Source organism: Gopherus evgoodei, chromosome 4 (genome assembly GCF_007399415.2).
Source record: "Gopherus evgoodei ecotype Sinaloan lineage chromosome 4, rGopEvg1_v1.p, whole genome shotgun sequence".
Classification (NCBI taxonomy): domain Eukaryota; kingdom Metazoa; phylum Chordata; order Testudines; family Testudinidae; genus Gopherus; species Gopherus evgoodei.
In genome coordinates, this window is record NC_044325.1 from 143,426,611 (window position 1) to 143,450,495 (window position 23,885).

Genomic DNA, 23,885 nt, shown 5'->3' on the forward strand with positions numbered 1-23,885 from the left:
TCCCTTAAAGTAACCCAGTCTTAGGCATCCACCCAGACACCCAAGTCATATGGTGAGGATTACTGAAAATCTTACTCATCATATACAAAAGTTCTACCAATCCCAAAGGATCAGATGCATTACCTCCCAGGTTAATTAATATTTCAGATCTTACCCAAATATATGCTTACAGCCAATCCTTATTAACTAAACTAAAATTTATTTAAAAAGGAGTGTGTGAATATTGGTTAAAGTCAGTATACATACAGACATGAGTATAGTTTCTGAGATGAAATTCATAGTAGGGATGGTAAGTTTTGTAGTTGCAGAGTTCTTTCAGATATAGTCCATAGGTTATAATCCAATGATCATATTCAGGATGATCCAGACAGGTCTGGAGATCTCAGCCTTAGGATTTAAGCTTCCCCTGTATGAAGCATCAAGCAGATCTGAGATAAAAAGGATCAGGACTCAAGGGGTTTTTATACAGTTCCAGGCCTTCTCTTGAAAGGTCGGAGTCCTTTGGTGAACAATAGGCCATCATGGAGACTTTGAAGTAGACCTGTTTCCTAATCATCATGGGTATATAGTTACATGGATTAACATAAGGCAGCTGCCTGTTTTTCCACCATTCGCAGGTGATTTGCTGTACACTTCAAAGAGATGAATCACTATGTTTACAGTTCATTTAAATGTTAAGAGATCCTTTCGATCTCTGAATTAACAGAATACAGCATAGACAGGAACTGTTTGATTACATTGTTAACATCTAACAATATATATCTACCAAAATGTCTGTAAGGGTTGAATTTGGGTCGTTTATCTGCAGGATGGTTAACCCTTTGACCATGGGTCGCACCATGTTAAATGTATTCTCCATTCAGTCTTTTGTTTTAATGGCAAGTGTTGTGATAGTGATTTTTGTGAGTGATAATGACAACCAGTCCACCTTTAGATCTTTTTCCATTGTCCTCTGTGTTGTCTTAGGACATCTATATTGAGGTATGGCCCATCCCCGACACCTGCTTGTACTGACTTGTTTTGCTTCTGTGTTGGAAGGCAAAGAAAGAGACCAGAGTCAGGCAGCATCAGAAGAGCGTTCCGTCAAAGCGACAGCCACGGACTGGCTAGTTCACTGGTAGAACCAGCCTCCCCAGGAGCCACAGCTAGCTCTAGACCCTCATCTCAGCCCATTATGAGCCCGAGTCTCCCCAAGGAGGTACCAGATAAATGCTCCAGCAGCGGCCACGGCAGCCTCAATTCTATCAGCCGGCACTCGTCTCTGAAGAACAGGATAGACAGCCCACAGATCCGTAAAACTGTGACTGCAGGCAGGTCAAAGAGTTTCAATAACCATCGGCCCATGGATCCAGAGGTCATTGTGCAGGTAAAGGGGATTGCTTGGCATAAAGGGTTCAGTAAAGTGTCCCTTTGTATTTGTAAGGGAAGAGTGTCATGCTTTTAAACTTCACCCAACTCATCCTGAGTAAACCGCTCCTTAGTGTGGTCCCTCTATCCTTCAGGCTTGGGGAGAGGATTGTGTGTTCCAATCCTTGGCACTTGTAAGCACTTCAAGGGTTCATAGACAGATGCTGAATTCCCTGTATTTGTCACTCACTCACTCTGCATAAGCAATGTGTGTATCCACCCACCTAGTTATTTCCCTAAATTTCTCACAGCGGTTACTGCACAACAGATGCACTGGGCTTGTGCAGCAATACAAAGCACTGGGGAGGTCACAGATACGCACAATTCAAAATTTGGCTTTCTGAGTTTTTGACCCATCATGTAGCTTTTCTTACTGTCTCTGTAGCTGAGACATGGGTTGTAGGATGTTTGATTGGTGGGGCAAGGAAGCAAGAATTTGTGATAATACCTGTCTCTTTGGCTGCTTTTTACAATCAAATGTTTCAAATTCAAACTGTGGCTTAGTTTTACAACTTGCATCCTTTGCGTTGGATTAATGAAATATTAACCCTCTGCGTGGCTAGAATCTAATCCTGTGAACATACATTGGGTAAGTCAGTGAGACTACTCCCATGAGTCAAGATAAATGGATGAATCCTTTACTAAATAGAAACTTCTGCATATTTATTATTTATATTCATGGTTTCAAAGGTTCGGGTGTGTCCATCACCAAAAACTATACTCTGATTCCCAAGCTGTCTGCAAAATATTAAATAATCCAAACTCCAGGGCATGAGAAAATCAGGGTATTAAGTGTCAATTTTAAATCCTTTCACGAGTTGAGCAAGCTTGTTTGACTGTAGTTAGATGTGTGAGGTATGCAGTAGTATAATCAAAATAAAAGCAGTCTTGCCCCATTCTTCTATTTTCATAGCACTGTATTCTGGTACTTGTACGTTTCAATGTGTGATGAAAAGCCACCTTCATATAAAATAGTCTTGAAGTTTTGATTTCTTTGGACAGGTGTTCAAGGAATGTGGTCGGGTGTCTAACCAGTGTGTACACAGCTGTTCTTTAACGCTGCAGAGATGGTGTTCTACTTTTTAGACCAACTCAGCATACACGGAAAAGGGGCTTTGTTATTAGTTCATCTTTAAAACCCTTACTATTTTGAATCTCTCTCCCTCTTACCTTTTGACATGAACACTTCTCATAAAATGCTCATCTCTGTGCACAAAATCTCTCCATCTCTTGCTGCTTTGGGACCATGGACCATTACAGTAATGACCTATGTCAATAGAAAAAACAATCAGAAATTCACAATGAAATCTCAGTTTGCACTGTCCAGAACTGACCAGTGCCAGAACACGTCACAAAACAGATCTAAAACACCCAGATGCTTGAAGTAAAACTTAGATTGCAAGGGGTGAGAGCTACCAATGCAGATAAATGGGTAGGTATTACAGGCTCTAGCTGACTTCCTCCTAATCACTGGAGGATCTCCCCTTTCCCCCATTTCAGACTGTTGCTATATATGCTTGCCCTTGCCAGCTGTTTTCAGTGTGTGGTGGATCTATCTAAAGCTAAGGAACACTTGGCTCTCAGATTACAAAGTCAAGTCTGAGATACGCAAGAAGGCCAGTTTCTACAGTCTTCTGGAACCAAAAGTGACATGATTTCAAAAGCACCCCAAAAGGAGTGGATAGGTGAAAATGAATAAAACACCTTTTTACAGGCAAATCAGTGGTGGTAGATATTTTATACTTGATATCAGGTTATTGTAATGTAAATATGGGCCTTTTGCCCAGATTCTAAGTGAATATCTGTTACATCCTCTGTTGGGGTTTTTTTTTGGGGGGGGGGGGGGGTTTGGGGGTGGGGGAGGAGGAAGGGAAGGCTATATTTTGCTCTTGTAGTATCTTTAGCCTGCTCTGTTCTGTGAGACGGTAATGTACAGGTCTCATTGTCTTGACATTTTTTTCTCGTGGTTTGGTTGACATAAATCAATCTTTATCTTTCAATTAAACTCTCACTTAGTTTTTCTCTTAAGTCTCTTCTTGCCAGAATATAAAGTCCAGTAATTCATAATTCTCCAGTGGAAGCAAGTTTGTTTTTTTTAAATAGGCTGCATTAAGTGAGTGCTCCCTTTTGTGTCATATGTCAGTTCAGACACTAATAATCATCTTACATTTTTACATATCTTTCATAGTTGTGTGTTTCTTAAAACCTCTTTGGTCTTGGTATATGGTAGGAGATGTCAAGCCTCTGTCTCTGGTTCCCTCTACCACTTCTTGACTGATTTTACCTCCCGCTACACCTAACAAAGTTTCCAAGGAAGCTAAAAAGTTGTAGCTAAACTGAGTCATGGAAAAGCTAAACCATTGCACTCTAATATGAATTCTTTTCATGGACAGTAGACTCAATGGACTCCAACCCATAGCTGAGGTCTTAGCAAACTGGTACGTCTCAATATAGCTGAGACTAAAACCCACTGACTTAACATTTGTTATTGGTCTCATGAAGTTCTTTGTACCTCCTCATTTAATACCTAGAGTATTCTGTAAGCTGGAAGGGAAATGCTAACAACTTCTTTTTTACATACGTCTCCAGTAACTTTAATGGATTTTAAAAGCTCAATACGATTTACAGGTCCAGTGTGATGTCTTCATGAGGGATACCAGTGCTTGCATATGTGCAGATTTCAATGAGATGGATAGGTAATCCATGCAAACTCCAGCGTCCTGGGATGTTATCACCCTTAAAGGATGTAGGAAGCAGTGAACAGCATGATTTCATCCTTTCAAGGAGTTACTCTCCACAATATCATTTTGGAGGATTATCCTTTTGTTTATCAAGAAAAGAAAGACAAGAATAGATCCCCTCTCAATTAAAACTGCAGGTTTTTTTTCCTCTGTAGTTCAGCCCAGGAGGGATTTTATTTGTGTCTTTGATGTCCTGGTGAAAACATAAGAGAATTCAGGAATAACAAAGCATAAAACTAGCCTTAAAAAAAAAATTCTTGATTAGTTTGTTCCCTACTGCTGGTTAATGTTGTATCACTAAGTGATTTCTGTATGTGCAGCTAAATACAGTCAATAGCTCTAGCATGTACAGTCTAACACTGGTTTTGCTTTATGGTAATTAAGATCCTATTAACCCTTAGCTGCCGATGATTGCTGACCCCTGGAGCTGAAGAAAAATGAACTCTCTCTGAAATTGACTCCTACAGAACTGTGTGCTTGTTTAGGTGTACCTGGCCCCTGCAATCATTTCAGTCTTTTTTTAAATCTTTGCAGGATATTGAAACTACCATGAACACTGCTCTGAATGAACTGCGGGAGTTGGAAAGGCAAAGCAGCGTAAAGCACACACCAGACGTTGTCCTCGACACCCTGGAGCCTTTGAAAACCTCCCCTGTTGTGGCACCCACCTCAGAACCTTCCAGCCCTCTGCATACTCAGATTCTTAAGGACTCCGAACCAGCATTCCAGCGGAGCGCCAGCACTGCTGGTGACATCCCATGCGCCTTCAGGCCAGTGAAGTCAGTCAAAATGGCTGCCCAGGTTAAACCTCCAGCAACGAGGCCGAAGCCTGCTGTTTTCCCCAAAACAAATGCCACAAGCCCTGGTGTTGCTTCTTCTGCATCTCAACAGCCTACTGACAAGTCCTGTACTGTCTGAACTAGAAGCCCCACTGTGGATATAATTTTGTTGTTTCAATTGAGGGGGCTATATTAAAGACATGTGAAAATTCCTATTTAACTAGTTTTGGACTTCTGCTGAAGGTTAGTTTGTAAGTTGTTACTGGCAGGAGCACTCCCTGGGAGTGAAGGCATGGATAGTTAAGCCTTGCCACATGCACACCACATCAGCATACCTTGCTTATGAAATACAGACACAAAATTGAACATCAGGTCACTGTGAAAGTGGTGAGGCCAACACAAAGGACTGATGAATTGGTTCTCAGTTTATAGTTGACGCCTTGTTCATGTTTGGCCACTGAGAGAAGTACTCAGTGGTGCCATGTTTTGGATACTGGTGTAATGACTTAAATATTTGCCACAGGGAAACAATCCAATAGATTTTAGTCTACTGCATGTTTTGGTACCATTTGTTATGTGGAGCTTGGACATGCCTGATTCTTGTGCATTATTACATTTCCTGCTGGTGCCGCTGCTGTTAAGGGTCTGTCTCGATTTCCATTACATCCTCTCTCTTTCAGCAGTCTTAGCTCTTAGCCATGTCAAGCTCCCCTTGATTGAAACTTGTCATGACAAATTCTCAGCTTTGGAACATGAGTTCCGTGTTGTGTGTTGGTGCAGATTTAAATAAAGCAAATCTGTTTCTGAGTTTTAGGAGAGAAAAAAATAGAATTGCTGAGTGTGTCCACCGTGCAATTGTTTTGGTGCTCCCAGATTTAAAAGCAGCTTTTTTTCTTTTAAAATGAAACTTTCAGGGTGTTAGACAATGTAGTGTGTGCTGTTCAGTGGGAACTTGGAAGGTGGAACGTAAAAACGAATTACCTTCTGAAAACCAGCTGCTGTTCTCTCACTGGAGTGGCATTTCCTAACTTGAACATAAGTTGAGATGGGCTCAAACCGAAACCCCACTTCTGAACATCCCTAAAACTTGATTCTGAAACTCTTTGCAGCTTGGCCCTGTTTTTGATTTGTAAAGACTTTGTTCTATGGCTGTTACCACTATGAACTATTGTGGAGGACCCCAGCGTAAGGAGAAAGGTGGGAACATGCTCTATGGGTGATTGGCACTACAGTGTCCAGCTCCTAAATTGCTTAAATACATATTTCTATAATAAATCATCATGCCTCCAAGGGATTCTGCTGACAAATTAGTGACTTCTTAGTATATGTGTGTATGACAGACTGTGACTGCTTCAGCTGTTAGCAGACTTCTCTGTACTTTCATGGCAATATATTTTCCAGAATGCTGCCATATATTTAATGAAGGGTGGAAAAAAGGCAAAAAGAGAGGCACATGCTGTGTTACACTAATGAGTCTCTCAGCCCCGCTAGACCAAGGGATCTTGCAACTGACTTTCCATCCTTACTTTGCCAATCATGCCCAAATATTGCTGGAGTTTGAACAGTCCTACCATTTATGTTCTCATTGTAGTTACTCAAGCAAGAACAACATAAGAAAGGGAACTCCTCCCGACTCTAGTTGAGTGTCCTTTGATTTTTGTGGGCCTGAATCACACCTTAACTTCATGGTTTAATGCAGATTGTGGTTTTTAATGAGCATTGTAATAAAAACAGATATGTTGCATCTCTAAGGACAAGCTGGCCTTAAACTTCCACTTCTCATTCCTTTTAAAGGAGGTTACTTGCATAGACACTGTTCTTCAATTTCTTTGAAAGAGAAGATTTTTTTGTATTAATGCTTGTGTAAAAAGGACTGATTTTCTCTGTGCCCTAAATTATGGAGACATGAGAAGTTCATGGACTACAGGAGAAAACTCCTGAAAAAGATTTATTGGGACAATTTTAATTGTTTATTTCCTTAATTAACATTTAACAACCCTTATCTTTTGGAAACACTGCACTGTGTGTGTTGCTTCTGTCAGATCTTAACCTGTCCATATCAAAGGGAATGAAACCCAACCTGTGTGACCCGCTCGGTTGCTCTCAGGTTCAGACGGACTCCTAGCACCAAGGAATCTAAATCTCTCTTTTTGTAAACTAATAATTTTAAAAAGCAACTAATGATTTATTTTTCACTCAGGCAAAGCTTTGTGGGAAATATTTTATTTTTGGGGGATCATGACTGGCCAAAAGGAATGCATGTCATTACGCAGGAAATGAACAGAGCAGGATCTCTTTGTAAATTCACTTTCACTCATTCTTTGCAATGCCTCATTTTTTTTAGTTTATCTTATGCTTTGCATTCATGTTTCCAAGGGATGACATCCAGCCATACAAGGCATCTTACGACAAGATTTCATGTCTTCAAAGCTCACAAAATGAGTGGAAATAAGATTTAAAAACCCCCAACACTTCAGGTTACTATAACAGCCGTTGTCTATGTATGGAATTACTATGCCTATTTCTAGTGACCACAACACTGGGAAGATCCTACTGACAAGAGGAATAAGAACTTACAAGAATAAACAATATCCTGTGCAAATCAACTGGAATTTCGGTGTGCACTGTGACTTGCACTGAAAACATACACCTAGCAACGTGGCAGTCTGAAGGGCATCTTTTCTCTTCCATGTTGTCTGCACGAAACATACAGAAAAGCCACTTGTGACTCATCTACTTCATGCTGTGAACTCTGTGGGGCAGGAGGATGGTTTGCCAGAAAGTGTTACTAGCATTTGTTGGGAGAGGGAAAACTGGAAAAGACTGTGCCCACTGGGCAGCCTACTGAAGAGATCAACATGACATGGAGAAACAGGACACAGTGTGGCGGATGGGAAGGTTTATACGTTGTTTCATAGTCAGAAGAAATATTTGATCTCCCAGAGAGATGCAGTTATGTGTGTGTCAGATTAATGGTATATCCCTTTAAAGAAAAGAAGCTTTGATAACTGGAATAATGTATGTCTGCTTGGCAATACTCTGTAAGAACATAAGTCTGTCACTTATCAAATGATGGATTCGAATAATCCAATGGAGAACTTTTGAAAATAAAATACAGTTTTAGGTGATTGGTCAATAGTTTCTGCAGCACCAACCTTGTATTTTTCCCATCCCCTGTTGGGCGTTGTGCTTTAGTGATTGCTAAATTTCCTCCTCTCTGTGGTAATGCGAGCTCTAAAATTAGTGTCTCTCTCAAAACGACATGACGAAAAAATTTTCACTTTATCTGTACTGGATGTTTGATTGCAACGAAAACCATTAGATAATTATAGTACACTGTGACAGTGCAAGAATTCTCCTGAATATATTTTGATGCCTGTTTAAAAGGAGAGTGTCTTCGGGCTTCCTGTGAAGAATACCTCATATGTTCTCTTTTAGTGTAAGTGTTCTTGCACATTTCTGTGTTCAGATTACAAAGTTCTGACAAACTCAGAAAATCATAGCACCTAAGAGTTCAGGCAGGAAATTCTATCCCTTGAGCCTCCCCATCTTGTACCTCGGTATTGGGTAAATTTATCACTAAGATACATTCCCCACATCAGGGAGAACCCTGCAGTATTGGACAAAGGGATGGTTTAAAGTTGGAGTTTTAGTCTTCATTCTGGTTTTTTTTGCGTGTTGGTCAGAACTTCAACACTTAATTGAACATGGAGTGGACTTTGGGACACAGGGTTGTGTGTGAGAGCGCTCTCTTGAACTTTTCGGCACAAGTATGCTTCCCTATAGCAAGCTCAGTACAAATTCTGTATACATGTGTCTACCTGATAGACTGAACTGGCTCTGTCAATTAATGAAACATACATTGTGGCTTTTTTTAAGGCAGATTATTTCCCCAGGAGGGTCTAATGCTCTAATAAAGCATGGGTAAATATCTATTTAAACAATTTGTTCAATAGGTCTCGGCAAATGGTGAGTAGTCTGGTCCCAGTCTAGCAAACCAATAAGCATGTGCTTAACTTTAAGCATGTGAATAGTCTCTCTGAAGTTGAGAATGTGCTTGTTGATTTGTTGGATTGGGGTCTTATGGACTCAGGACTCAGTAAGATCGAGTCCTGATGCCATAGGGACTTGTTCCAAAACACAAATATGTCGTCTTTGGGCCATATGCCACCAGTTAGGAAAACTGTGAAGCTAAAATGAAAATAAAAACCCAGAAACAGGCTGCAGGGAGCATTCAGAACAGAAACTAGTTGTAACAATGTTTTGGTTCTTTTTAAAAAACCTTTCTGTGAAATCATCTGGCATTGACTGGACATTCCTGATAACTAATGCTACATACATGGGGACAGGTAACTCATGGGTGTCTTTAGTGAACCAGTGAGAGAGAGGACTTCACAAAAGTAAACGATTCTTTAATGTTAGGATTTAAAGCTCATTCTGTGCTGAATGTTTCCTACGTCTGGGCAAGAGGCGGCAATAAGCACTTGGTGGTGGGTGTAATTGCACTTCGGTTTCAGCCTGACAGATCATCTCGCAAGGTATTTTCCTTCCCACATCACCTCTTTCTATGTGCAACCACCTGTACTGGGAAATGATATACTTGACCCCCCCCGCTTGTGCCCACACAAGGGCTCAAGGGAGCCACTATAATCAGTCTGCTGTGTAACGCACAAATTACTGGGTGTGCTGTAGCCGCTTTTCAAACATTCACCTCAGCCTGTTCACCTACAAATGCCAAAAAGGGGATGAATGGATTTTTTCCAAGCTTCGATCTAAGATTGCATTTCAGTTGATCTAGGGGGAGCCAAAGCAGCCATTTAAAAACTGGAAAAATTAGAGTTTCTCATGCTGTACCTCCAGTAACATGGTTCGGGGCAAATGGATTTCCAGGTTTTTCCAGAAATGGATGAACAAGAGGAAGAGTCCCTTCTGTGCAAATACTTGATAGTCCAAGTCTCAATGCAGGGTAAACATTCAGCAGTTTGCAGTGGAAATTAGACAGACCCTTTATTTTAGCAGCACTGTAATAAGTGAACTTCACCAGCCTTTCTCTAGAGGCAGAGTGCTATAATCTGCATAAACTGAGTTCCCTGGACCTGGGCTTGGAGTGTGCCAAACTGCTGGAGCAGTACTAGTAATCAACAGGTTCTCTAAAAGACCAGCTATGAGAAATGTAGCCAAAATAGAGCAATGGATGAAACTCTCAAATTTAAACAATAGCAGTGGTGGTGTGATTCTATTGTATGTAAGAAAGTTTGACTGCAATCCAGCAATCTTTAAAAAAAGAAAAAAAGAAAAAAATTCCTAATCTCTCAAAGGTGGGCTAGGGTTCGTACAGTGCATTGTTCTTTTTGTTTTTATTAACAGCCGCTGTTTAATGGGTTGGGATGAAATGTTCTTGTTAATGCAATTTCCATTGTTTCATGTCTTCTACACCAATATATATATGGTGTACATATTTACTTTTGAAAAAAATGTGTAAAATTGTACTTTATATATACAACTATGTACAATATGCAGGTACATCTTCTTTTTTTCCTTTGGTACAGTCTTGTACAGTATTAGAGGAGTACATGTGTTGGAATTGGTAAAGCCGTACCGGAGGAAACAATGTATTCGTCGTTATTAGCAATAGTTTTGGAGAAATAAATGTTTTGGGTATGGTGGAAAAGCTGACCTACAGACAATAAATGATGGGTGTGCGTATGAGACAGAGAGACTGCTGGCAAGGATGAGACCATGTGGGGTGAGGCTAGGGTGACCAGATGTCCCGATTTTATAGCGACAGTCCTGATTTTGGGGTCTTTTTCTTGTATAGGCTCCTATTACCCCCCCACCCCCATCCTGATTTTTCACACTTGCTGTCTGGTCACTCTAGGTGAGGCCAGCCAGGAGTGCTGTGTTGACTTCTAGAAGATTTGGAATTTTCGTTAGATTCAAAATCAGTTTAGATTGGTCCCTTCTGACCTATGAGTCTATGAGTTTAAGAGACGACTGGCGAAATGAAGTAGCTGAGGAAAGTTCACTTCCTTAGGAATTCTTCCCATCCATATATCTCAGAGTGCTTCACCAGAGTGAGTAAGCAGCACCATCCACATTTTTGCAGTTGGGTAATATGAAGCACAGGCAGATGGAATGACTTGCCCAAAGTGATAAGCAGAAATCGTTGCAGAGCCCAAAATTGTTGTTCCCAGTTCAGGGCTCTATCCATTGGATCCCATTGCCTCACAAATGCAGCTGGAAGCATCAGAATGCAGCCTGTGGTCTTTTCTCCTTTGCACCCATTATAAGATGCTCATAGATAAGCATGCTCTTGTCCAGTCCTCCCTCCATACGTATGCACTAGCAGAGAACATCCTTCTCTGGAGTGGAATCTGAATTACGCTTTAACACACTATGGCCATGTCTACATCTAAAATTTTGCAGCGCTGGTTGTTACAGCTGTATTAGTACAGCTGTATAGGGCCAGCGCTGCAGAGTGGCCACACTTACAGCAACCAGTGCTGCAAGTGGTGTTAGATGTGGCCACACTGCAGCGCTGTTGGGCGGCTTCAAGGGGGGTTCGGGGAACGCGAGAGCAAACCGGGAAAGGAGACCAGCTTCGCCGCGGTTTGCTCTCGCGTTCCCCGAACCACCCTGCAAACCACAGGGAAGGAGACCTGCTTGCTCGGGGTTCGGGGAACGAGAGAGCAAACCGGGAAAGGAGACCAGCTTGATTACCAGAGGCTTCCTCAGGTATGCTGGGATACCTGCTTATTCCACGGAGGTCAAGAAAAGCGCTGGTAAGTGTCTATACTTGATTACCAGCGCTGGATCACCAGCGCTGGATCCTCTACACCCGAGACAAAACGGGAGTACGGCCAGCGCTGCAAACAGGGAGTTGCAGCGCTGGTGGTGCCCTGCAGATGTGTACACCTCCTAAGTTGCAGCGCTGAAACTCCCTCACCAGCGCTGCAACTTTCTGATGTAGACAAGCCCTATCTTGAGGAGCTATTGAATTTGGTGCTATCTAGTCCACTGACCAGCTGTGTGTGAACCACGTCTCAACGTGGGCAGCAATAAATCTATGCTCGGCAAGCCGCTGACTGTAGGCATCGGTCTTCAGTGTAGCTGTGATTCAGTTCCTAGTCCAGCCAACTGGGAAGGAATTGATGCGTGTGGCAGCCTTTCTGCATGAGGCAGATGGCTGTCTAGAAGAGGAAAGTCTCTAGGAGTGTTGGGAATGCTTTGTGCATGTCTGTGGATTATGCTTCTTGCTACAAGAATCCTGCAGTGATATTGCTGTCAGCGTCCTCACTCGACAGGAACGGACAGGAGAGCAAATGCCTGGAAGACATTACTGTGGGGGCACAGGGAGGGCAGGAATACAGTGCTGCTATTTCTACTGTCTGCATAGAGGCATTTGATTCCTGTAAGATCTCCCATGCTGCTTGTGCATAGGCCTGCTGTTTTGATGTGTGCAGTATGGGCTGGTGGTTACTTGCATTGCAGACCAGCAGCAGTCAGTGGTGCAGTTTGTGGATGCCTTTTTTCCATGTTATAGGGCAAAAGTGATTAACCATCAAATTCTGGTCTCAGGGATTTTAATGCAATCAGGATTTGTCCTTCAAATTGCTGGTGAATGCCACTGAACCCTTCCTGTTCATCTGTCACATAGAGGCAAATATTTCAGGGCAGAGTGGTGATTGCAAATGATTATGCAAACAATGCGTGACCTTCAGGCTCCTGGCAAAGTCCCAGAGGCAGTCAGCTTTGCAGTTCTGTACATTTCCAAGAGACACTTGTGTCCTGTTAGGAGCCACCTCCCAGTTCCTGTTCTGTTACTCACATTATGGACCTATATAGTTGTAGCCTGTTCTTAATCTTGATCTATACAACCTTGAACTCCAACACGGCTTCATTTAACTAGAAATATGTCACCAGGGGCCAGATTTCCAAAAGATCTTGGTTCCTACTTAGGCACCAAGAATAAATGGCCAGATATTTCAAGATTGCTGAGTATGTGGGGTGCACTTCGGTTGCTCTGTCAGATTTACAAAACCACTCGGCAGTATGACACCAAGAGCCACTGTATGCTGAGCCCTTGAGAAAATCTCGCCCCTGTTCAGCTGTCTAAATGGGAGTGAGCTTTTCTGGATATCTGGCCGCAGGTGTGGGTGCTGAGCACTTCAATATCTAGGCCTGCAAGTAGAGTTGTGCTATACTTATAGGGGGTCTAAGCAAAGAAAATCCCTCTTCCTTCCCCATCCTTCCTTCTATCTAGGAGTATAGTCTGTTTTCATCAACTGCAGTTGCAGGAGGTGCCAGCAGCATAGGGTTCCTTTAGAAGGTCGTCATTCCAGTGGGAACAGTTGTAGAAAGATCAGCTCCACTTCCCACTGCAAGAGTGGGCTAGCTCCTCTCCCAGTGAGGGGAGAAGCTGTGGGTAAGAGTGGGAGCCAGGTTCCCTTCCTGCCCCCCTTTCTTCACTCCATAGAACCACCCAAGTAATTGGTAGCTTCTCTTCTCACCCTTCCAACTGCAGCATTCCAAGGTGTTAAGCACAATGGAAACTAATCACTGTGGAGTGGAGCTTGATTACAAGCACGGTGAAGCTTGACTGCGAAGAGTGAAAGTCACTGGAGCAAGTCAGAGCTTTCTGGTCCATTTCAGTAGCAATGTAACCAAAAACCCATTGACTTTATCAGGAAATCTGTTGACTTCAGTGGGTTTTGCATCCAGCCCACTAGAAAGCTCTGCTGTATGTAGTGATAGTCTAGTGTCCTGGCCCTGCACTGGCAGTTTTCAAAAGCTCTTCCTGTGGCTGTTTTTTTCCTTATTGACTTAACTGGAATGAGGCAAGAAGGTCAGCAGGACACTCACAGCAGGGAGGGGCTGCAAAAGGAGCATAAGGGAGTGTTTTGTCTCTGCTTATTTTAAGTGGGTTCTTAATTTTACATTATAATTTATTTTTCATAGTCGTTTGTGCAGGGCTCTATATACCCCAGCGGGTTGTTCTGATATAAAGCATGACTGAAAAGACCCCAAAACGATTATATTGCTATGTGCTCAATGATGTTTATACCCCTGTAGGTATTCACTCCTGTTGAGTGGATGTGGGTTTGATTTTTTATTTTTTTATGGATTCCATTTGAAATAAGAGTAAACAGTCAGAATATTGCCTTAGGCTCGTCAGGTCATGCCCTCCCTGTTTCTAAACCAGTGGTTCTCAAACATTTTTGTTGGTGACCCCTGTCATACAGCAAGCCTCTGAGTGCAACTCCCCCTGCCCCCCAGCTAAAAATATTTTTTTTATATTTAACACTATTTAAATACTGAAGGTGAAGTGGTGTTTGGGGGTGGAGGCTGACAGCTCGCGACCCCCATGTAATAACCTCTCAACCGCCTGGGGGTCACGACCCTCAGTTTAACCCCTGTTCTAAACTAACTTCCTGTCCAGATTCCATTGCTCTGTCCCCTGCTGAGTGCCCTTGGCATGCCTAAAACCAATGAAACAAAGGGCCTCATCCTGCAAGATAGAATTCTAGGACTGGAGGGGACCTCAAGAGGTCATCTAGTCCAGTCCCCTCCAGGCCACTGGGCTTAAAGGTGCTCAGCACCTCACCAAGTTGGGTCCTAATGTATTTTCATGCATTGTCAGCCCATGTGCTGAAGCTTTTTGGTTCTCAGGACAAGTGTTCCACCAGATCCCCATTTAGGGTAGTCTACAGAGGAAGAGTGCTCTTTTGGTTAAGGTGATGGACTTGGAATTGCAAGCTCTAGGCTCAGTTCCCAGCTCTACCATGGATTCAGTGTGACCTTTGGGCAGGTCATTCTATCTGATTGCACCTTGACTCTCCAGCTGTAGCATGGAGGATACTTGTATTTCCACAGCTCACAGGGCATTGACTATACATTTAATTAAGGTTTGGGGGGCTTTCAAGAATACTGTGGGAATAGGGCCACATGTTGGTAAGTCTCTGATTTAATATCTGCTCCTAGAAAACAGAGTGTAAGGTTCTTCTAACAGGTTTTTGGAGATTAACTATCAGCATAGAATCTGAGTACCTACATCAGAACAACATGTACAGTAAACAGCAGTGAATCCACAGGAAAAGGTTGATTCAGTACCTCCAAGATTTCTTGGTTCCAAAAAGCTGGTGAATTTCAAACCTTGAAATTCATCCAAATATGCCTCCCTCCAGGGGCTGAATTTTATTTGTTAATGGACACCCAGGCTGCTAACATTTTCCATGTTTTCTTAGCTCCCATCCAGTTTAGATTAGACACACCTGTCCTGTTACAAACAGGATTTGATGGAGCATGAACTCCTCCTGCAATGGGCTGATTAAAAAATGCTTAATCCTGCTGGAGTTTTCATGGGGAGCAGGGGGCTTAAACTGCTGCTGAGGGGAAAGAGTTTGGCCATGTGGATTGTGAGTTGGAGTTTCTTATGTTTTCAATATTTCGTTGGGGAAGGTGGAATCCCACCAGGTTTTTGTAATTGTGGGTTAAACATCCTCTTTTTGGTTAGGGTCCAAATAGTTAGTTACAGTAGAGTTTGGTGTGGGGAAGGGAGGGGTGTGGTGTTTAACGAAACCATTTTGTGTTGTGCTGGAAGTCAGCTGGGTGCAGCTAGCCATGGACGCAATCGTGCCGAACTCCCATCAGGAGGGAAACTGGCTCCTTCTGAAACTACTGGGACAGGAGCATGGCAGTGAACCCTGGCAGGACCCCCTACATCTACTCAAGTCTAATTCTATTTATAAGTCACAGAGAGAATTCCTTTATAAGGAAAAGAGGGGGGAAGTTCCTGAATAAGAGACTGTGGATTCTGAGATTTAATGTTCTGTCTTGTCAAATTCCAACTTGCCGTAACTGGAAACAAATATATTGTAACAACTTTTTTTTTTTTTTAAAAGCTTGGTTCACAATTTCCAGCTTCAGTAGTTGGATTTTTAATTTGATCTATTTATTCTGTAACTAAACATCTAACCATTACAGGTACAAACCACAGATAAATCATTGCAGAATGTAGCCTGCCCCTTCCCCCCCACCCCCCAAAAAAGAAAAGTTATAGGAGCAGTAATATACTGACAGGTTAACGAGATCTGTTTTGTTGATACAGGATACCATTTTATTTTTCTATATCTGCAAGGTAGCCAAGAATAGCTGTACGCCTTGGCATGGCAAAGATTAGTGTTGTCATCCAGTGCCACGTCTCTCTAATGCAGCCAATGTATGGGCAGGAGAGCTGAGAAATTGGGAATTTTTCTCTAGTGGATTAGTGGTCTAAATCACAGTAGGCTAAATGGAAACACCATAAACCAGACTGGACACCACAGTGAGCAAAGCAACAATTGTATGCTGGGACATCTGCTTCCTTTGTATCTCAAAACTCTCTTTTCTACAGGTAAAAACTTTCTTCTCTATTATTGCTGGAAACCCTGGGCTTGTCTCAGAAGTACAAGGGCTGCTTTGCAGCAAGATGGAAGAGAATATTGCCTGGTTTAACCTAATTGGTAAGAGACTTTAACTGAGGAATGTTATGTTGAGTCTTTGTTGATTCAGGAGTGTCCCTGGTGGATGTCATCTGATCAGTTTGCTTTCCCTGCATGGTTCTGTCATGCTTTTGCTGTCATAGTAAACCCGGTGGCCTGGAACCAAAGCAGGCCTATCTCCCCAACCAGCCCTGCCAGCCTGTGGAAAGAGCTATATGCTCTTAGTGAGGTAGGCTCTGACTTGGGCTGTGCACTCACATAAGGGAGTAGGGACCTTGCAGGCACCCCTCCAGGAGCCACCTGGATTTGGGTCCAGGATTGTAGGGGTAAGTGGGACTATTGGTTTGGCTGCTGCTCCTCCCATGAGCAGGCAGCTGGAGAATGGGCGGAGCCTTGTCTCCACCCCTTCTACTCACTGGCCAGTGTAGCCCAGCCAATTCCAGGGTCATTGGGTAGGTGTCTGTTGCTTATGCAGGTCAGCAACAAATGAGACCCTTCGAGGAGCGAGGAGGAAGTCTGGCAGGGAAGGAGTGCTAGGGAGGGACTGGGCCAGTGCTCCAAGTTGTAAAAGATAGCTAGGCTGGTGAGGGGGAGAATTCCCCCAGGACAAGCTGTAGCACAGCTGTGTTGTCTTATAGGGCCCATCCTGCAAGCTCTAGTTTAGGGGGTATTCAAGGGCAGGGCTGGAACAGGGCAGCCCCATAGCATCTAGCACGGGTTGGCAACCTTTCAGAAGTGCTGTGCCAAGTTTTCATTTATTCACTCTAATTTAAGGTTCCTCATGCCAGTAATACATTTTAAAGTTTTTAGAAGGTCTCTTTCTATAAGTCTATACATACAACAATAGTTTAGTTATATATTAAAGTAAATAAGGTTTTTAAAATGTTTAAGAAGCTTCATTTAAAATTAAATTAAAATGCAGAACCCCCTGGACTTGTGGTCAGGACCCGGGCAGTGTGAGTGCCGCTGAAAACCAGCTTGTGTGCCACCTTCGGCACCCGTGCCATAGGTTGCCTACCCCTGGTCTAGCACTACAGGGCCACTGTGCAGTGCTGTCACCACAGCCAGCAGGGGATGGGCTGCCAAAGTTACTATAGGGCCATTTTGACCCCTGGAGCATCCGATTCCTGGAATCGTTATCTTCCTTTCTTTAAGGTTATGCTCTCTCCCCCAGGGCTGCACAGCAGTGATAGCCTAGCCCCACGGACACCCCCACATACTCCATCCCCAAGAATAATTCGGATGGAGAATGTACTGTAGGAAACAGCCTTGCACTGATCAACAGAGAATGTACTAGGTGCCCTGGCAAGTCATTTCCATCTCTGCCTCCCAAGATTCTGCTTAGCACTCTGCATTTCTATGCCAGGAGATACCATCCCCATAAAAATCACACTCAGGTTTGCAAATGTCCCCACTATGATTACCGGTAGCCCCTAAGGTGACTCTCGACTACAGTCTCTTTGCATATGTCATTTCTTTCCCCCCAGTTTGGTTTTGTCGATTTGACAGCAATGGGGGAGAGTGATTGTCCTTTGCCTTTCTTGCGTCTTTGTGTTGTCATTGACACCAGGGTAAAATGGGTGCTAAAAACTGTGCCCTCTACCCACGTTGCTGACACACTCCAAGATCATGCACAGTGCCTCGTGCAACAGGGCCGGGATCTCCCTTGAAACTTCATGGTGCTAGTAGAATACCAGTAATGATTGTTCTAGGCCAGGGGTTCTCAAACTGGGGGGGGTCAGGACCCCTCAGGGGGTCACGAGGTTATTACACGAGGGGTCGCGAGCTGTCAGCTCCACCCCAAATCCTGCTTTGCCTCCAGCATTTATAATGATGTTAAATATATGTTTTTTAATTTATTAGCAACCCCCTATGTGAAAGGGGTCACCAGTACAAAAGTTTGAGACCCACTGTTCGTGGCAGTGCAGGTAGCTACATCTGTAGTTACGGCTGTATATAACACAGGGCCTGATCGTGCCGCATTGAAGTCAGTGGGAGTAGGCCCGTAACCATTTGGGAAACTGCTAGTCTTCAAAGCGAGGTAGTGGTGTCCTGCAGATCCACCCTTGTCTGTCGAAGAACCCCTGTGATGTACTTTGCCTCCAAGGCACAGAGAGGCAGCACTGGGATGGGGACTCTCTGTTCTCTACAGGCTTCATCGCCGCCTCGGGGAGCCTGGGCTTTTTAGGGAATCAGGCTCCTTGCTGCTAACGTCCTCTTCAATAAATCAACAGGCTGATTGAATTGAACATCCCTTTCATTTTTATGAATCTTCAATTAGTCTCCATTGATTTCCGGGGGCTCAGGTGGCTCCCAGCACGCGTCTCTTTTGAGCATATTGGATACACAAAAATGATTTTTGATTCTCCATTAGAGCTGTTGCTGTCTGATGACATTGACTCAGATGCTGTAATCTCTTAAAACCTTTTAATCAGATCATTTATAGCAGCTTGGGTGTCTGGTGGATTGGAACCCTTCCTCCCCTCTTCGAAACCACGTTTGATTTTTTTTTTTTTAGTGAAAAAATAAATGAATTGGTAAATTACAAGTAAAAGGTTACAAGTGAAAGGCCAGGTGGGGGAATGTTCCCAGCTGGGAAGCTAGGAGGTGACTAAGTAATGGAGGCTCCAGACCCATTTAGAAAGAGCTTCTGTAGCAAGGTGGCTGGAAAGGGTGTGATCCCTCAGAACCATAGGGAGATGCAGAACTTTCAGCAGGTTCTTTTCTGTTTGTATGAGCCTAATTCCACCACCTTTCTTCCCACTGGCATAGCACCTTACCATGTGAGCAGCCCTGGTGAAATCAATGGGCTGAGACCACTGTCACAATAAAGCACTACTCAACGCATGGGAGGCTATTGGAACCTGGCCCCAGGCCTCTATGCTGAGGATAGCTCGTTAAAGCTGGCTCTTTATCCTCTCATGGCAGAGTTACAAATGTAAATGAGCTAGGGCATTTTCCCATTCTGTGAGATTCCCTTCTTTGAGTTACAGCGGAGGTTACAGTGACTGGAGATCTGCTGTGTTTGGGGCCCCCAGCCTAGGAGGTGAGCTGGGAGTGGGTGAGGGCATGTATACCTAGCACTGAGATTCACTTGCCGTTTGCCTGGGATGGTTTAGTGGCTTGAGCACAGGCCTGAGATCCAGGCTCTTTAGGATTCTAATTTCAGCTCTGCCGCTGAAAGTCAGTGTATGACCTGGGGCAAATCCCGTCCCCGCTCTGTGCCTCAGTTCACCCCTCTCTAAAAGGGGAAGTGCTTACCCTCGGGGGTGTTAGGAGAGTACGTTCAGGGTGGAAAGCGCTGATGAGGGCTGAATGGTGTTACGGAGTTGGCTGTTCCAAAGGAGGTGAATGCTCCTGGGGGCTAGTAGTTGCGAGGGTCTAGCTTGGCTGTCTCTCTTACAGATTGGTGCCGGCTGCCAGTGGGGCAGGACCTTGGGCTGATTGCTGAGAGGTCCCTTCTGGGTGCTCTGAGTGTAAGATGCCAGATCCAGTAAGATATCTGGCCTGTTGCAGGGCAGGCTACTCAGGGTAATGGAGTTCTGCAGGTTGCAGCATCTCACTTTGTTCCTATGTGTACAATTCCTCCAAAGAGTACATGCAAAGCGTCCCATTGGATGTCAATTTTCATCTGCCTCATTGGTCTGGATGTCTGGTCTCCATGGGTGTTCCCACCAAGGGCTGGCTGGGGTGGGCTGCGATAGACAGAGAGATGTGGCTCTGGCCTTAGAGCATTTGTGATGTTAAAGGACACAGAATGCAGCCCAGACTGAACTGAATAGACCAGTCCAGGAGCGGCGGTGGGTGCAGCACCCAGCAGTCTGCTCGCTCCTCTTTGGGAGGTGGATCGGCACTGCGGGTCCTGGGAAAGAGATGCTTTTAGAGTACGCATGTGTGTGGCTGGGTACTGCAGGCCTGATCTTGCCCCTTAGGGCCCAGAGCTGGAGAAGGCAGCATGTAAACACACCCACCTTCCTACCTCCAGCTTTGTTTGAATCTCTACTGCCACCTTGTGGCGTGTTCTTTTTTACTAACAAAGCTAAAAAAGCTTCAGGGAAACTATTGACCTCCTCCCATTAAACTGTATCACTGCTGCCTGTGTTTGAAAGGGGGACCCTTGACAAGACTGGCTTTAAGCCTATTCACCTGATGCCTTGGAATCAGGTCCCGCTCCAAAGAGGGCCCCAGTCTGGGGGTCTTCAGCGGCATTTTGACGGCGGGGGATCCTTCGGTGCCATGGAAAACCCAGAGCGGACCCTGTGCCACCAAAGTCCCGGACCGCTGCAGAGTATTCCAATCGGGCCCCATGGGTCATAAAGCTGGCCCTGACCCTTGAGGTCTGTCAGAGAGAGGTTCACTTTGCCCAGAATAAGCTTTCACTGTGTTTGGAATTTGATTTCCTGTGTCTATTCCTGCTTCAAGGGGCAAGTAGCTCCGCAGCATGATGCTATCTCACTCCTTTCTCCCAGGGTTGGGCATATGTTAAGGGCTGTTATAAAGAGGACAGTGATAAATTGTTCTCCATTTCCTCTGAAGGGAGAACAAGCCATAATTCAATGCTTAATCTGCAGCAAGGCCGATTTAGGTTGGTTTTTAGGAAACACTTTCTAACTCTCTAGTTAAGCTCTAGAACAGGCTTCCAAGGGAGGTTGTGGCAGTTCCATCATAGGAGGATTTTAACAACAAGATTAGACAAACACCTATCAGGGATGGTCTAACTTGACTTTGTCGTGCTTCAGTGCAGGGGTCTGCACTTGGTGACTTCTCAAAGCCCCTTCCAGCCCTACAATTCTATAATTCCATGTTTTTTCCTCATTGTTTTTTGATGAAAGGTTTACAATTGTTTCTGATCAGTAGAAGGAATTGAGCATCTGGTTCAGATTTGAAGCAGGATGCAGCACTGTAATGGTGGGAAGGGGTTGGTAAATTTTGCACTGTGGAAAAACCACAAGAAAAGCTTTAAAGGTGAAAAAGCAGTGTGACCACAAAAATACAAGAAACTTGGACCTAGTCCTTAACTTACCTGGAGCATGAAGGGAACTGGATCCATCCTGTGAAACAGCAGCAGTGGATGATTTAGTTGGGGATTGGTCCTGCTTTGAGCAGGGAGTTGGACTAGATGGCCTCCTGAGGTCCCTTCCAACCCTGATATTCAATGATCCAAACATGGTTGGATGTTAACGGTTGTTAAAGGTTCTATTGTAGTGCTCAGAAGCTCTGAACAGGATCAGAGTCTCGCTGTGCTCGGCACTGCATGGTGTCAGATGAGGTCTGTGCCCTGAGGAGCTTACCATCTAATTGTAACTTGTCAAAAGTTTGGGGGATTTTAGACCTGAAGTTGTAGTTTGGAGCTACCTCTGATTGAAGGGGCATTTGTTCCTCTTCTGGGTCTGGCTAGGGAGAGCTGTGCTTTTAAAAGAAAAGGGAATTGTACCAGGACCTGAAAATAGACTGTTTTTGCTGTTACAAAAAATATTTTAATTGCTTCCTTCCTCTCTCTCTTATCAGCACCCTCAGTTCAAATCCACCGAACCATGTGTGAAACTCAAGGTAGTGTAGATAAGTCAGAGGACACGAAACACACTTGGTTTTGAGCGCTCTGACTTTAAATGTGAGGATTTTGGTCGCTCTTGTGAGCTATGGGCTTGGCTCACATGATCACCGCTGGAATTTCCAGACCTGAGTGTCTTTCACTGGAACAGTCAGGCCCCTGTTCATTGAACATGTTTGGTGTTCAGGTTCAGCTCAGGTAGTCTGTTCATTAGTAGTTTTGGAAGCAGGATACAGGAAGCTATTGTGCATGAATTGGGCTCTTGGACAAGTGTGTGGTGGTTATGGGGAGCCCACAAGACAGTAAAAGGAAAGGAAAGCTGATCCAGTGGTTAAAAGCACAAGATTGGGCGTCAGATCTGGTATTTACATATTGGTAGTGGCAGATTTACAATGGCATGCGATACACTAAGGGTTTCCCTCTGGTGCTTTGCAAGGCTCTCTCTGAGGCTTGGAAATACACTTTTGATTTTAAAGTGCCTGCATTAGCAACTAAACAGGTGCTCTGTCTCTGGACGTTGAATGCAGGAGCAGCAGTCTGCAAACGTGAAGTGGGTGTTCTAAATAGTCATGTGAATGTGAGCAGGAAACACTGTATTCTGGTTGTGTTAATATCACTATGCCCTCGGGCAGGGCTGCATGAGAAGATTGATGGGTACTGCAGTGGGAATTTCCCTTCAGACATTTTACTGGTAGAAGCATCTTCCTTATGTTAACTACTGCTCCCTTATACACTCTCTGAGCAAAGTCACGAGAACAGAAACAAACTGCAAACTTTTTTTCCATGGGTAGCAGTCCAAATACCCCAGGTACACAGACCAAGATCTTTGTCTGCTTTGAATGAATAACATAGAGCAGCCCATCCAGTGTGTACCATGCATATTTGGTTTCAGAAGTGGAGTGAATTTAAAACTGGCTTCCAAATCAGTTTGGGGGCTTTAGTTGAACTTGGTAGGACCTGCAGATCTGTATTAAGTAATGTGACTGGGTGAGGAAAAATAAACGTGATTTGCAGTGGGGAAAATACAATGCCCACCTGATGTTTATAGCAACTGACAGGACAGTGTTCTTCAGGGTGCAATTCTGACTTAAAGCATAATTGTAAGACCTGAATTTCTATTGAGTCCTGTAGTGACAATACATCACATGTTCTTTGTAGTGTTGTTTTTATTCCAGCATCATCCAGAGAGAGGCCCCTTATGCAAGGTGCAGGGACGCCCAGAGGATTCTGGGGGCCTGGGGTCTTCGGCAGTAATTCGGCGGCGGCGGGGGGGGGTGGGGTCCTTCCGTTCCGAGACCCGCCACCGAAGTGCCCTGAAGACCTGTGGCAGGGGCCCCCCGCCGGCGAATTAGTGCCGAAGCAGGACCCGCCACCGAAGTGCAGCTGGGTCTTGGGCGGTAATTCAGGGGTGGGGGGCCCCCGCTGCGGGTCTTCAGGGCACTTCGGCAGAGGGTCTCAGAACGAAAGGGCCTCCCACCGCCGAATTACCATTGAAGACCCGGCTGCACTTCGGCGGCGGGTTCCGCTTCGGCGGTAACTCGGCAGCGGGGAGTCCTTCCGCCCTGGAGCAGAAGGACCCCCCGCCAGTGAAGACAGGGAGTGGAAGAAGCTCTGGGGGCCCGGGATCCGTGAGAGTTTTCCGGGGCCCCTGGAGCAAGTGAAGGACCCCGTTCCAGGGGCCCAAAAAACTCTCGTGGGGTCCCCTGCGGGGCCCAGGGCCTGGGGCAAATTGCCCCTCTTGGCCCCCCCCCCAGGTGGGCCTAGCAAGGTGCTGTACTTGCATATAGTGAGAGAGCATCTGCCTCAGAGGTTACAAGTGAAGAAGACATACAAAGGAAATATTACTCCAGTTTACAGATAGGAACCTGAGACACAGAGAGATTGAAGTGATTTGCCTGAAGTCACAGAGAATTTGTCAGTGTCAGAG

The 23,885-nt window shown here is 44.5% G+C and overlaps 2 protein-coding genes across 11 annotated transcripts in view; both read left to right on the top strand.

The window, feature by feature from the left end:
• SRGAP2 (SLIT-ROBO Rho GTPase activating protein 2) overlaps positions 1-10,208 on the top strand; it is a 255,349-nt gene extending 245,141 nt beyond the window's left edge. For all 4 annotated transcript variants that reach the window (XM_030561620.1, XM_030561619.1, XM_030561621.1 and 1 more), the window contains 2 exons: positions 1,039-1,366; positions 4,683-10,208. In XM_030561620.1, the coding sequence (XP_030417480.1) occupies positions 1,039-1,366; positions 4,683-5,066 (712 nt within the window). In that variant the 3' untranslated portion in view covers positions 5,067-10,208. The remainder of the gene's footprint in view (positions 1-1,038; positions 1,367-4,682) is intronic.
• Positions 10,209-16,360: 6,152 nt separating this feature from the next.
• Positions 16,361-23,885, top strand: part of IKBKE (inhibitor of nuclear factor kappa B kinase subunit epsilon) — a 149,485-nt gene continuing 141,960 nt past the window's right edge. For all 7 annotated transcript variants that reach the window (XR_004000258.1, XR_004000257.1, XR_004000259.1 and 4 more), the window contains exon 1: positions 16,361-16,428. The gene's annotated coding sequence lies outside the window, so the exon portion shown is untranslated. The remainder of the gene's footprint in view (positions 16,429-23,885) is intronic.